Source organism: Magallana gigas, chromosome 10 (assembly GCF_963853765.1).
Source record: "Magallana gigas chromosome 10, xbMagGiga1.1, whole genome shotgun sequence".
Lineage (NCBI taxonomy): Eukaryota > Metazoa > Mollusca > Bivalvia > Ostreida > Ostreidae > Magallana > Magallana gigas.
In genome coordinates this window covers 3077190-3090677 of record NC_088862.1, presented here as the reverse complement: position 1 = coordinate 3090677, position 13488 = coordinate 3077190, and the positions used below count along the sequence as shown (strand labels likewise).

Below are 13488 nucleotides of genomic sequence, written 5' to 3'. Positions count from 1 at the left end.
ATTCCAGGAATTCCAGGAAGTAGAGTTATCTGGACCATGAAACATCAAAAAAATATAATGGGGTACCTGCAAACGGCCTTACAGTACTACAATGTGAGTGCAAACAGTTCTTTTAGTTATCCCCTCGCCAAGGGGATATAGCATCGCTACTGTGCGATATACATGCCCTCACTGCAAATCTTGCTTTCAATATTATGGAGATCGTCATGTGATAGACATATGAAGTCACATTGTTTAAAAAATAAACATACACGATTATAAATATTATTTAGAATAACTAAAAATACACATCATATAGTCGCTTGCCATAAAAGTAGTAGATAGTTGTCCGTTAAGGTGTTTATATGATGTATTGCTTTTTAGGTTAAAAGTGAAAAACTTTTTTTTACATTGTTTTATAGATGTATAATTTTATTGTGTTCCTCAAGTTTTAACACATATTTTCTTTATAATTTAAAATTAAAGAAAGTATTCTTTTGAGATGTTAGTAAAAGAAATTGATATAACTAAATATACATTTTCATTTTTTTTTCATGTGATAACACAAACGTATATCAATTTTGTATATTATATTCAGTCCAATAAATTCAAATGACGTGTAATTGAGGTGCAAGTGGGGTTTGCTTATTTGTATTCAAATATCTAATCATACAATTGCTGTGAATTAAATTAATATAAGTAATAAGGAATCATTCTTTGGATACTGTGAGGTGATAATTTCACTTCGGGCTTTATTGGATTTGACCACGCCCCGACCAAAATTATCAATTATATACTAAAAATACCATTTTATCAGAAGAAAAAAAACATGCTTGTCTACAGAAATGAACTTAGTCATCCAGGTTTAGTCCCCTTCGAACATGTGGAAGTATTTTGTTTTCATGACGTTTATGAAACTGTCGGACAGGAAAGAAAAATTCACCGTCTGTATATTTAGTTCTTTTGATCTTTTGCATGCTGTGTAATTGAATGGTCAACTATCTCTTAAAAAGATATATCTTCGATTGCACACCGATAAAATGCAAACTGCTCCATTTATGTCTAAAATATAAAAAATGCTATTATTGCTATATCTTCAAATTATTCAAACCGTACCATTTGCACAATTTATATTTTAGCATCCAAACCGGAATAATTTAATTATCCAAACCGTACTACTTCTTTGGCAGGTGCATGAAGTTATTGCTATTTTTATACATATTAATGTATTAAAAAGATATTGAAATGATTTCATTTTGTTAGTGTAGTGTTTTGAATTAATTTTGGCTGCTTCAGATTTTTAGTAGGTGTTATATTATATACGTTATCTCGAAATAGATCTTGGTTTTTGCGTTTAAATGACACGTTAACGATTGATATTCTATAAAGAAGTCGTTATTATTTACGATGAACAAAAATAACGCACACTTTTTTCAACTGCAAAACCTTCAGAAAAATATGAATGATTATTACAATATTTTAATTAATATTTACCTCGTTGTCGATAGAAAAAAGGACACAACACTCATTGTTTTTGAAGTGGATACGCCATTTTCACGTTATCCAAACATGTCACTACCGGCGCGGATACACGAGAGTGATTTTTATAATTATCAGCAATTGTACGATTAAATATTTGAATATAAATAATCAAACCCCGCTTGCGCATCATTTATATGACAATGACAATGACAATTTCTTTATTCTCTGAACTGCATAAATTACAGTGTTGAGAAAAATCACCAAAAAAATTTGAACAATAATACATATAATACATGCATTGCATGCATTGGAGTGACAATACAAAAGTGAAAAAAAAAATGAAAAATGAAAACGGCATTTGAATTTTCGGACTGTAAAGTACAAAATCGATACGTGGTGTTATCATAGGCAAAGACACTGGAAAATGTAAAAACTGTAAATATAACATAATAACCTCTTACAGTATTTTGATACAGTTTCTTTAGTTTTAAAATTCAATTTAAAAAAAAAATAGATAGATTGTCAACGTTGCCGATGTCGTTGCCAATGTTGTTGCGGTGTTAAGAGTTCACATTTTCATCTTCTTCTTTAGAACTAAGATACATTTTACCCAGCTATGTTTATTTTGTTAAGACTGTTTCATGATCAACTTAAGTTTGCAATTTTAGCTTAGTCTATATCTTCATCTTAAGTCGAAAATCAAACTTATATTTTAAAAAGTTCCTTGATCCCGGAGCCTGGACTCATAGGTTGTCAAAATTTTGTCCTGAAAGAATGCAAATTAGATTTAATATCATAACACAAGGCAAATCAAAATGGATAACCAATGTTCTTTATTGAACAGTCAAAATAGCATCCCAGCCTTTTGGCAACAGTTTCCTTAATCATTCTCACTATCTCAGGACACCATTTAAATATAGCTATCAAGTAAAGTATTCATTTCTTAAGGAAGGAGTCTTCACGTTATCAAACATACTTCTTATAATAAGAAATTCATGAGATTTTGACACAGTTAAACAGACCATATAACCAAATGATTCTTTCAGTTATATCAAATTTGATTTTCTTGTTTTCGCATAAAGATCAGGTAAAGGTCACTACCTTTTCCATCGACTTAAAGGATGATAGAAAATAAATGAAGTTCTTTTCAATCATGTAGACATTTGTTTAAGATATGAAGATTCTATTCTTCATTGAAATGATAGAATATCAAAATGTCTATCAGCTTATACTACTGAATGGGAATAAATATTGAAACTAAAATTGATATTGCTTAGCCGGCATTTCCTCTATTTTTTTTAACTTTTGAAGATATATTGATTATTAAAATATTTATTTTTTTTTTACGTAGACTTCATATAAAGATATAAATTGACAAACAATCTAATATATTCACCATTTGATAAGAGAGAAAAACTGATTTTCGTGATTTTTCACGCAAATCAATGTATAGAATGGGCGCTTTAAAAAGCTTATGAAAATGTAATTTGATAGGCAAATCGTATTTTAAAAACATACATGTATTCTGAAACCGAAGTATCATATCATTAGTCTACACTAGTTAAAAATTATAACATAATGTTATTGTTATAAAAATGCTAAAACAAACTAATTAATCTACAGCAATTCCGAATTACGAAAAATGTGATATTTTCCTACGCCAATATTCCGCCAAAAATATAGTCCTTGTTAGATTCTAAATATTGATTACTATTTCTATGTCAAGTTGTATGATAGTAAAAGAAAGAAAACATATATTTTTAATTTCCCATCATCTTCTTTTAATGAACAGTTAATCAATTTTACGTTTGACAAGTCGCGATCGAAACCCAGAAAAAACAGTCGCCACAATTTTTTGGCGCCTTCCGTGGTCTACGGTGGTGGTCCATGCCCGTTTGTGAAGCCTTGCGTCTAGTTCACTTTCAAATAACGAAGCAAATGACATGTAGATTATGTAAAGGTAAAGAGTTTAAATGCTCGACTAATTGAACATATACATGTATTTTTTATTATTACTGTTCAAGACCAATTGAAACTTCATCAACAGTGACAGCAAGGACAACTTATACTCATCGGAATGTCTTTCATCACTCGGCAATCCTCGGCTGATCAAGCGTAAACATGTATAAGGTAGCCTATCTCAAGATATTGAACTAATTAGCGTGCCACTTAAGGGACTAAATTGGACGGTTTTGTTGTTGTTGTTGTTTTTTTTGTTATTCTTCGTTTCGTGCTGAATACGACCATTTCTCGCTAAGGATCATTTCTCGCCAGTGCATTGTTAAGGCATTTTATTGACACACACACACACACACACACACACACACACACACACACACACACACACACACACACACACGAAAATGACGTAAAAATGTATTTAATCCTTGCAAGTGCATTGTGTTATACAGTCATGTATAACTTTAATTTTGTCTTTTAAGTTTTGGAATTCAGCTGTAATTTATAATAGACGACTTCCCTTAATGAATCGTGAACTTTGGCCTATGAGATACAATCTGTGTATTGGTCAGTAAGGGGGTTGGCTAGACGGGGAGGATGAGGACACCTAGTGTGTTAATAGCATTTTGATTACAGCAGCAGCGTTTATAAACCGTTATAGCGACAATTAGCTTTGCAGTTCTTCTAAGATCTTGAGGATGTCGGAGGCACAATTAAGAGCCGACCGTGAATTGGTAAATTTTACAATTGGTTACGGGTGATTTTGTGGTTAATAATTGGATTAGTTTTATTGGTAAATTTGGGTGAAATCTTGATTACGGTGCTCCTATGGAATTCTTGAAACTTACTTTTATTAATAAGGAATTAGTTCATTACTACTGGTGATGTTTTTACACGAGTTACAGGTGTTTACAATCTTACAGTTAAAGAAAGCTATTGGTGGCGTTGATTCACCATAGTTTTAGGATAACGGGAGTGCTGGTGATTAATAAGAATTGTTGGTGGCGTCGATTCACCACAATCTGTTCACCAAGTTTATCACATAAATCTTCACTGGCAGTAGTATTCCTATAAATAATTGGGGGTAATAAATAGTTTAACGGGTGTTTGAATTACTTCAGTGTTTCATTGTTTAGTTAATAGTCTCTGTGTTTCTGTTGGACTTAATCCTACGGACTGTGAAGTTTCCACCTGTTTATGTAGCTGAAGTTGCACTGTTTCTGTGTGAAACGCTCACACATGTCAATGCGCTTTTGTAGGTACAATAATTCAAAACATGCAGTGGTTAATATTTTCAATTTTTGGCAAATTATTGAAGAACGATAGCAGTTTTCTCTATCCTACAAATGACGGAAAGTCCTGTACCATACAAATCACGGAATGCCCTGGAGGAGTCCGACCGACCCCGTGAATCACGGCACTGTACGGCGGTAAACAGAATGTTTACGAAGATCGACAACTCTTACACCTGGAACAATCTAGATTATAAATAGGTCTACGGGAATCCCCTTATTCAATCTAGCTGGATCTGGCCCTCAAGGACGAACCCGTGTTTACAATGTGCAAGTTTAGCAAAACATGTTTCATTTTTAGGAAAACAGCCGACTACGACGGATATTTATTCCGTAAGTTTATCAGTTTTTTATTTCTATTTTCTACAGTGTCACTTGAATATTTTTACTGACGTGGGTTTTCTCTCATTTTTATATTTAGCTATATTTCTGTATTGGTCGAGTGTGCAACATGACTTGTTTGCGCATTGCTCTTGGGTTTTGAGTATGTATCTCAACTAAAGGAGACGGCATTGGCACACGCGTAGACTGTGAACATTGAAACTATAATTATAACGGAAAAAAAATTACCCCCCCCCCACCCCCCCGCAATAGTTATATGTTAAGTTACAAGACTTTTGTGCAGAAAAGATGGCACCCTTTTCTTTTCCAATTCCTTATTAGGATTAAGATTGGCGTTTGGCTAATTCGTCAGAAATATGTTTTAACGGTTATATTCCGAGAAAGTTTTAGGTAACTGTATAGACTTAATTTTCTAAAAATTAATAGGGTGGTATTTGAGAAAAACTTAAAGGACTTTGTCACGAAATTTTTCTATTTTGATAGTTTGTAATGCTTTAATAAATGGTAATGCATTTTCTAATGCCTAACCAAAATTTTGGTGTCAGTCATAGGGTTAGAAAGCAAGATACATGTAGAGCTTACAATTCTTTGCTACGAAAACAAGGCTCGTGCCATGTTTTGTTTACTCGATCAATATACCGGTGACAATCTTTTTTCGCTGATTTTACTATCTGACGGTTATTTGAGTTTGCCAGGGGGTTCGAGGCATATTTTTGGTAATTTTATATTAATTTAAAATAATTGATTTTGCGGCGGGGGGGGGGGGGGGGGGGGGGGTCGGGACCCCCATGCCCTGTAGATTCGCGCATGCTGAAGCATTGCCAACGTTAGAGAAGGTAAAATAAATGCTGACCTAAATCGTGACCAATCCCTTTAAGTTTCAATAAACGTATTATATTATTCATAGTTCTTTAAATGAAGAGAACGAACGCTTTTTCTAACACGTTTGATAGATCCTATGGAGATAAATTATTAGTTTATCTATATTTTAACATTTTTCAGACTTTCTCCCACTACAGGATGAGAAAAACAGCTACAGTTAAAACAGAAAAGAAAGGTAGGAAAGGAAAAGGTCAAGGAAAGGTCATTGGAGATGTGGGGTCACGTGTGCAGAGGACCCGCGAGAGCGCCAGGGACTGTCGCCTGCGCCGTAAGCTCCGGTACCAGTTTCTGGAGGACCTAACCATGACGAAGGAGAGAGCCATACTGAAGCTCCGGCAGGAGTTGGAGATGGTAGGTTTCTATATGAAACTTTCACATACAGTCACAGAGTTCGGAACCCCTCACCTTATACACAGAATTACACAAAATTATCTCTGTTCCGCAATGCTTTCAAAAATATTTTTCTTCAAAAGAAATTATCTCTGTTTCGCAATGCTTTTAAGTTTTCTTTAAAAGAAATCATGCAATGACAATATGACCCTTACAGCCTCTATATCGCAACTTCTGGGGTCTTTCCGACAAGCGTTACCAGTATATAAACGAATGTATAAGAAAATCTTCTTTCTCAAAAAAATCTTAGATACATTGCGATGCGTCGAGCTATGTTTTGAGCTGTGAAATCAATTTATTTAGCCTCATATACCTTAAAAATCTATCAGACGAGAATCACAAGGCTATCTAGCCAATACCTATATTAATGGAATGGAACTTCATTTTTTATAAAAACTATTACTTCCAGTGCTGGTTTTTTCCGAGTCCAGCCGGAAAGGCCCAAGAAGGAGCGATTGTTGTCTTCAGTTCTTTTAAAATCAGATACTATGAAATCGTGATGTAACATTCACACGAATCTGCCTATAAGTATTATTTTATATACACGTATGTATGGTTAACGTACATTTACTTTGTTGAAAAACATAGGTATTATTGTCTTTAGTTTACAGGAGGTTCCGATTTAACTAAGGTAGATTGGGTTTATATGATTCTCCATCACTTGTTGTGTTGGGAGGTGACCCTGTAGTTAAGATAAGCTGGAAACACTAGACTCCCCAGTTTCCCTCGGTTGCCGTTGTCTAAAGGACCAAGGAAGTAGCATCAGGTGCCGGCGAGGTAAGGTCTCTATTGTCTGTGTGTCTGTGCGGGCGTGTGTGAGTGGTGCATCGGCAACCTGAAATTCTTGTAACGAACATCATCAATAGATTGGTTGTTCATTGTGACACTGTATATTCAAAGAATCAAGAAAGATCAATTATAAAGACAGTATATGAAATCGAATTTTTTTATACCTGTTCTTATCATAGACAGAATTTTTGTATTTGTCACGTAGACAGAATATATCAAATCTAGTCAGTGTATTTGTCTCGAAGACATAATGTATTAAATCTAGTTCTATTTTTGTCTATTTTTTCACAGAAAATATCAAATCTAGTTTTGTATTCGTGTCCTATGCTGATCAGATTTATAGTTTTGAATTAGTGGTATACCTAGAATAGATCAAATGTTGTTCGTATTGCAGGGTATAAATTGCTCGAGGCCACTTTTCTCTGTCCCTCTTTGTCAGGCTGTTGTTAAGGGGGCAATCATTTGCATATGAGATGTAAAAATAAGTTAGAGCACATGGCTGAGACCAACGCACTGAGATTCAGGGCTTTCGGTGCTGCAGACCCTTACAAAGGAAATTAGAAACGGGAATTGTGGGAATGAAAAATTCCGATTTTGTAACCCTTCCTTAAAATTCCATGATTAAAAGGTTGGTTGTTAAGAGAAAAAAACTAAATGTAAAAAATATCAGTATGAATTATAATACTAGTAATGCATATATAAATTTGAGGATCTTTTTCATGAATATTCATATGAAGCTCTAGTCTGTGAATAATGGTTGTTACAAGTGTTAATCTGTATGGCGTTGCACGACTCTATATAGCAGTAGTTATGTTAGACTATATAATTCCTTTCATATTTCAATAGTAATCTGGATTCTTTATATCTTTATATTCAGTTTAAAGATTACTGCAATGAAATTGACCAAGGGAGTATCTCTGACAAGTTACTCAAGGAATTTCAATCTCCTCAATCTTCTAATGGGCCCACTAATACAATAATTCCTGTTGCACATTCAGTTTTCAAACCAGCGATCGATAAAAACGAAACATCTGACACTTTAGCAACTCAAGATGGTTCAAACGGTAAAAGTTTAACAGAAGACGAAGGGGAGTGGGCCCTTAAGTCCAAAGGAGTCCTTCCGATAAAAGAAAATCAAAACCAGACCAAAGACACACGGGGTCCTGAAAATTTCGAAGTCAAACTTGGGTCAAAGACTTTGCCTACAGGAAATCCGGAACGTCGCCCGAAAAGAGCATGCGCGAAAAATAGATCAATACTGGCGAAATTACTGAGTTTTGAGGACGAAATTCTTGAAGATGAGAGCAATGAGAAGATGGAGGAGGATCAAAGGATGACGACAGAAGATGGCTTCAAGTTGCCAAACAGTTCCCTTTCAAAACTGTTTGCAACAGAATTAACAATTAAGTCACCAACACGTTCTTGTGACAATTTTCAAAACGGGTCGGAGTCGGGATTCACTGGAGAAAAGAACCAAGCCGAACTAAACGGTGAAAACCAATCAAACTTAAGCAAATTCTGTAGTGAAAACCTTTCGAGGAGTATGGAATCAGGTTATGAAGAACTAACAAACAAAATCGTGTTAACGCCCACTTCCGGTGATACGGAGAATGATGAGGAACTCTGGGACAAATGCCTTATTTCCGCTCTCTCACTGTTCGAGGATTATGGCGTATCCCTTACTGGAGATGGTGAAGCCTACCTTAACTCGTTTTCAGAATAAGATCATATACCCAATGAGAAACTTAAGTGGTATATACAGATAAAACTTAAAATGGCAGTGTGTTTTGTCGCATGTAAACCCATCATTAAATCGAATGTGGACCGATTCGTTTTGACTACTCGCATAACAGGAACCTTTCGAGTAGAATTATCCAAACGAAGATTTTTTACTGTGTTTCTGATTAATATCGGGTTTTTTAAATTTCTATTTACTGCTAATTTTTAATTAAATGATGACAAATATTAGATAAGAATAGATTATCTTCAATATTATCTTAAAGGTTAATAGACTTGTTCCATGTACATTCACACTTACAATATTCACTTGAAATATGTTTGTCATTAATAAATCATGCTGTTTTTATGTCGTTCATCAATCACTATTAATTTAACTGTACTATACCATATATGTACATGTTGCGTAATTCCTAATTATTGCGTTGACTAATAGACTATTTTTGACAGATTCGATTGTTTGTTGTTTTTTATTGTCCTATTTAGATACACAATTTCTTCATAATGAGTGATCTATAGGGACAGGAATCTTAAAACTGGAAATCGTAATTTGGGTCGGAAGGAGGGGTTTTTCCCGATTAAAAGCTTTGGATCGATGACGTATACGTACTTTATTTTTACAAACTGAGTAAATTGAGTCATTGTTTACCAGGGAGGCCTGTTCGAAGTCTATATCTAATAGCTTAGTAATATGTATTGACTGGAAATTCCGGAAGCGAGATGTATATTCTGTAGCTAGTGCCTCTCTATAAATTGGAACATGAAAATGTATGTAACAAGGGGTAGACCCTCAAAATGTCTTTCAGAAATATAGTTTAACGATGGCCACATCTTGGCTACGTTCGCCAGCTCCAGGGTTTCATCTTTGTGGTCTTTCCAGTAAAAGTGACCCTGTCTCCTGCCCTGATATCCGATTTTAAAAAACATTTGAGAGCATTTAGCTTAAGTAGCAGTTACGATCTTAAACGGACCCCTGATGTCCGACTGATAATATTGAATTCCCCATTGGCTGCTTTTCGAAGCAAGGGCAGGGTAATGAGTCATAATTAGATGCCCATCAATAAACGCCTCGTAGTTTCTCTTACAGTTCTAGAAGGATCATGGGGTGTAAATCTGCACATTCATTAAATTTCCACTTTTTTGATCGGAAATATGTTTAAAATTGAATAGAGGCAATAAATGTAGAAAAATAAATATACACATAATTACATGCTGTCATTAACATTCAGTTAACATACCGATCAATTGTACTTTTTTAAAAATGTTACTTTAGACAATAATCTACAAATAAGCTTTTGTGGTTGTTTCATATAATTTATAACAGTTGCGATCATTGCAGAAAAAAGTAACATCCTACTGATATAAGAAATCACCAATGATCGTAATCTCTCTCTCTCTCTCTCTCTCTCTCTCTCTCTCTCTCTCTCTCTCTCTCTCTCTCTCTCTCTCTCTCTCTCCATTCAATGAGACTCGTGTATCATAGATAATAGATTTCTAGAGAGAGTTCATAATCGTCGTATTAGTCTTGCATAATGTAAGCCACATGCACTTGAGGACAGAAACTGTTCACCTCCATCCCCCCACCCCCGAATTTTCACCACCTGGAGAGCTGATTCCCCCCTTATCATAAATTTCATTTGGTATATCCTGCCCTGAAGCACCTGCAATGCTGAGTATGTTGTAATTGTGTAATTGCATATAGATTACAATATACTCACGAATCGTTATATCTAATAACCCATATAGATATTGTGTTTCTAGAGCAGTGTGGAGAACAACCGACAGAGTATTGTACTATACAGGTTAATTAGTTGCACAAGGTTTTAGACGGTTTTTGGGAGTTGATTTTAATCAACTCTCCTATGCTGTTACTTTGGCAAACCGAAAGTGAAACATTGTTTGGACCTAAGCACAAATCATCACCGCGGACAAGACTTAAGTCTTGAAAATAATCGACAGATTCGCTGAAATGTATGCTAAAGCATTGTTTTTCAAAAAACTTATAATAAATACCTTGAAAATAGTCTGATTTTAAATAGTACAAACAATTTAGATATTTTTTGTAGTTACTGTATTTATTCCTACGCCAGGGTTCAATACAGTCTCATTCAACCAGACGCTTTGCCGCCTCCGTAAATCTCCGACAAGCAGAGAGTCTTTCTTGTTTGTTGGAGATTAACAGAGACAGCCGAGCATCTGGTTTAACGAGATTAGAGTTTAATATTGCTTAGATCCATACAATTTTCAGAAATATTTCGATTACTGATACATAGTTTGATGGAATTAATTCTATCTTTGAATATTACCGGTGCACAACATGATTCGTACTGAGTTTTCCCGATATTCTTGTCGAAAAAGTCTGAGAATTAATATTATAAAATGTGCGTAATTCATTTCTAATATATAAATAGTGCCTGTTTGGGAGGGCAACAGTTGAAATTGACATCCCGAGGAAACCATTGTCAACCGATCAGATTTCAGTATTTAACATGAAAGTATAATAATACAGATTGGAAACTACTTGCCATGCAAAATAACACATCGTTGATTTTATGATAAATGATAATCGATAAATCAACTCCCGTTAGTACTTCAGTACTTTGATTTATTTAGGTGTGTTGCGTTGAGTGCAATGGGAAACATTACCATAGTATTATTTTCTGTGTGTGCATGTATTCTCTTTTGAGAAGTGGACAGGCATAGCCTTCATCTATGCCTGTCCACTTCTCATAAGAGAATATGTGTGCATGGTTAGTTGTTCTACTTTGATTACAAAATATGTTCAGGGATTTAAATAGTTAAGTTATTATAATGTACACTGTCAAATGTTTTCGTCTCGAGGGGAGCTAACAGAAGAGTATGCTCCCTTTGTCTGACTACGTGTTCTTAATCATGATTGTATATTATAAAAGTTGACCAACAGAATTTTGCTATAAAATAGAAACGCATTGGATTTTTCCTTCCTTTTTTATGAGTGTTTTGCGATGTTCTTCATTTCGACACATTCAAGTTACAATAGAACATTGTGGAACTACTGCTACTTCATCTATAAAAGAGTTATTACATACCTGAACGATTTCCGAATATATACATAGAGACATTATTGAATCGTTTAATACTATCATCTAAATTATGTTTAAGCATCGATCGTTTAATCGGGTCGTATAATTCTTTTGATCATTAACGAGCGATGCTTATTACAAGTTATTTAAGGTTATATCTGAGCTTTCTGCGACAAACAGCCAGGAAATTTGCACATTAATAGTGCTTGGTTGAGAATTTGTTCACTTTGTACTTTGCTCACCCTGGATCCTTGTATATATAAACCAGGAACGTTAATTACATGAAAAAATGTAATCAATTGTGCCGGATTAGGACACATAAAATTAATACCGAGAATCTCGTCCTGATTTGCAGGGCGGATGGGTGGGTGGATATTATTTTTTCATAAAAAACGATATTGATTTACCGAACGGGTCATGTTCTAGGAAGAACAACTGCTCTATATTTTAATTTTCATTGCTAATATGCCATTTTATTTTAACTTACCAGTTAATGCATAAAGACAATAGTATCCTTATGATAACAAACACGGCTGGAATAAAACGATATTCCACATGTCAAGCAGCCATTAAAATTTTTTTGAATTTTTTGCATATCGAGTCCAATTTTCCCCCAAAAATTTCCACTCGATTTATTTTTTCAAAATAAAATTTATCACATCGGAGCCGGCCACTTTCAGAGGGGCGGTAGTGGATGCATCTTCTCAAGTCAAAGGTTTCTGATCCGTGGGGAGCGGAGTGGACCGAAAAACACTTGGCTAGCGAAGATGGCCAGGGATGAGAATCAAGAAATTCATTTTATGGGCCCTTACGTATTATGTCCTTTGTACCGATTTATAGCAGACGTCAACCAACTTAATTGAGATTCAAGATACACCAAGCTAACACACTTCAGTAATAAACTAACTGGATGTTCCAGTGCGTTTTTCAATCTATTGATCACGAATCAGAAATCTCGAATTACAATAATCACCTCGTACGTCGGACACGGTGATCAATATAAGTTGTCGATTACAGCTAAATCGTCCAAAACCAGCAATAACTTTATAATATCAGAACAAGGGACAAAAGAGGCGATCACCTGCTCTTTGAACGAAGTACACGCTGAAAAGACACCTCCCCGGTTAAGTATACTAAAGTTAGCATATTAAGAGCAAAGTTTCTCTAGCAACATGAAAATTAAAATGGATTCGATTGATTGGAATAAAGTATATCATATACAAATTGCAAAGACATATATCATTATACAAGTACTATATAAAACAACAAGCACCTAGTATATGTGTATAACTCATATTTTTCCAAGTAGATTATCTGTGTTTATGTCTTCCATTCTTGTCTTTTTATCAATGTTTAGGTCTTCAATCTTGTTTTTTTTTAATTTATTTGGTGTTTCGTTTGCCTTTCTTTATTAATTAAAGGCTTTCTGTCGCAGTTTAGTTGGTTTGTCTTTAGCAGTGTCGGGTGAAGAACTGTGTTGTTCTCTTTTTCTCTTTTTGTCAGTGTTCAAGCGTTTCATCCTCAGTCCTTGCCGGTGTGAAAAAAATCATTTTTAATTCCTACCTGTTGTAGGA

The 13488-nt window shown here is 34.7% G+C and overlaps 1 protein-coding gene across 4 annotated transcripts in view; it reads left to right on the top strand.

The window, feature by feature from the left end:
* The window catches only part of LOC105320283 (uncharacterized), a 44856-nt gene extending 35553 nt beyond the window's left edge, over positions 1-9303 (top strand). For 2 of the 4 annotated variants that reach the window (XM_066073334.1, XM_066073333.1), the window contains exons 4-5: positions 6057-6287; positions 7993-9303. In XM_066073334.1, coding sequence (XP_065929406.1) covers positions 6057-6287; positions 7993-8838 — 1077 coding nt within the window. In that variant the 3' untranslated portion in view covers positions 8839-9303. Of the gene's footprint in view, positions 1-4664; positions 5046-6056; positions 6288-7509; positions 7744-7992 lie in introns of those variants that run through there. The other 2 variants (XR_010710135.1, XM_066073336.1) reach the window with 2 other exon arrangements.
* Positions 9304-13488: the final 4185 nt, after the last annotated feature.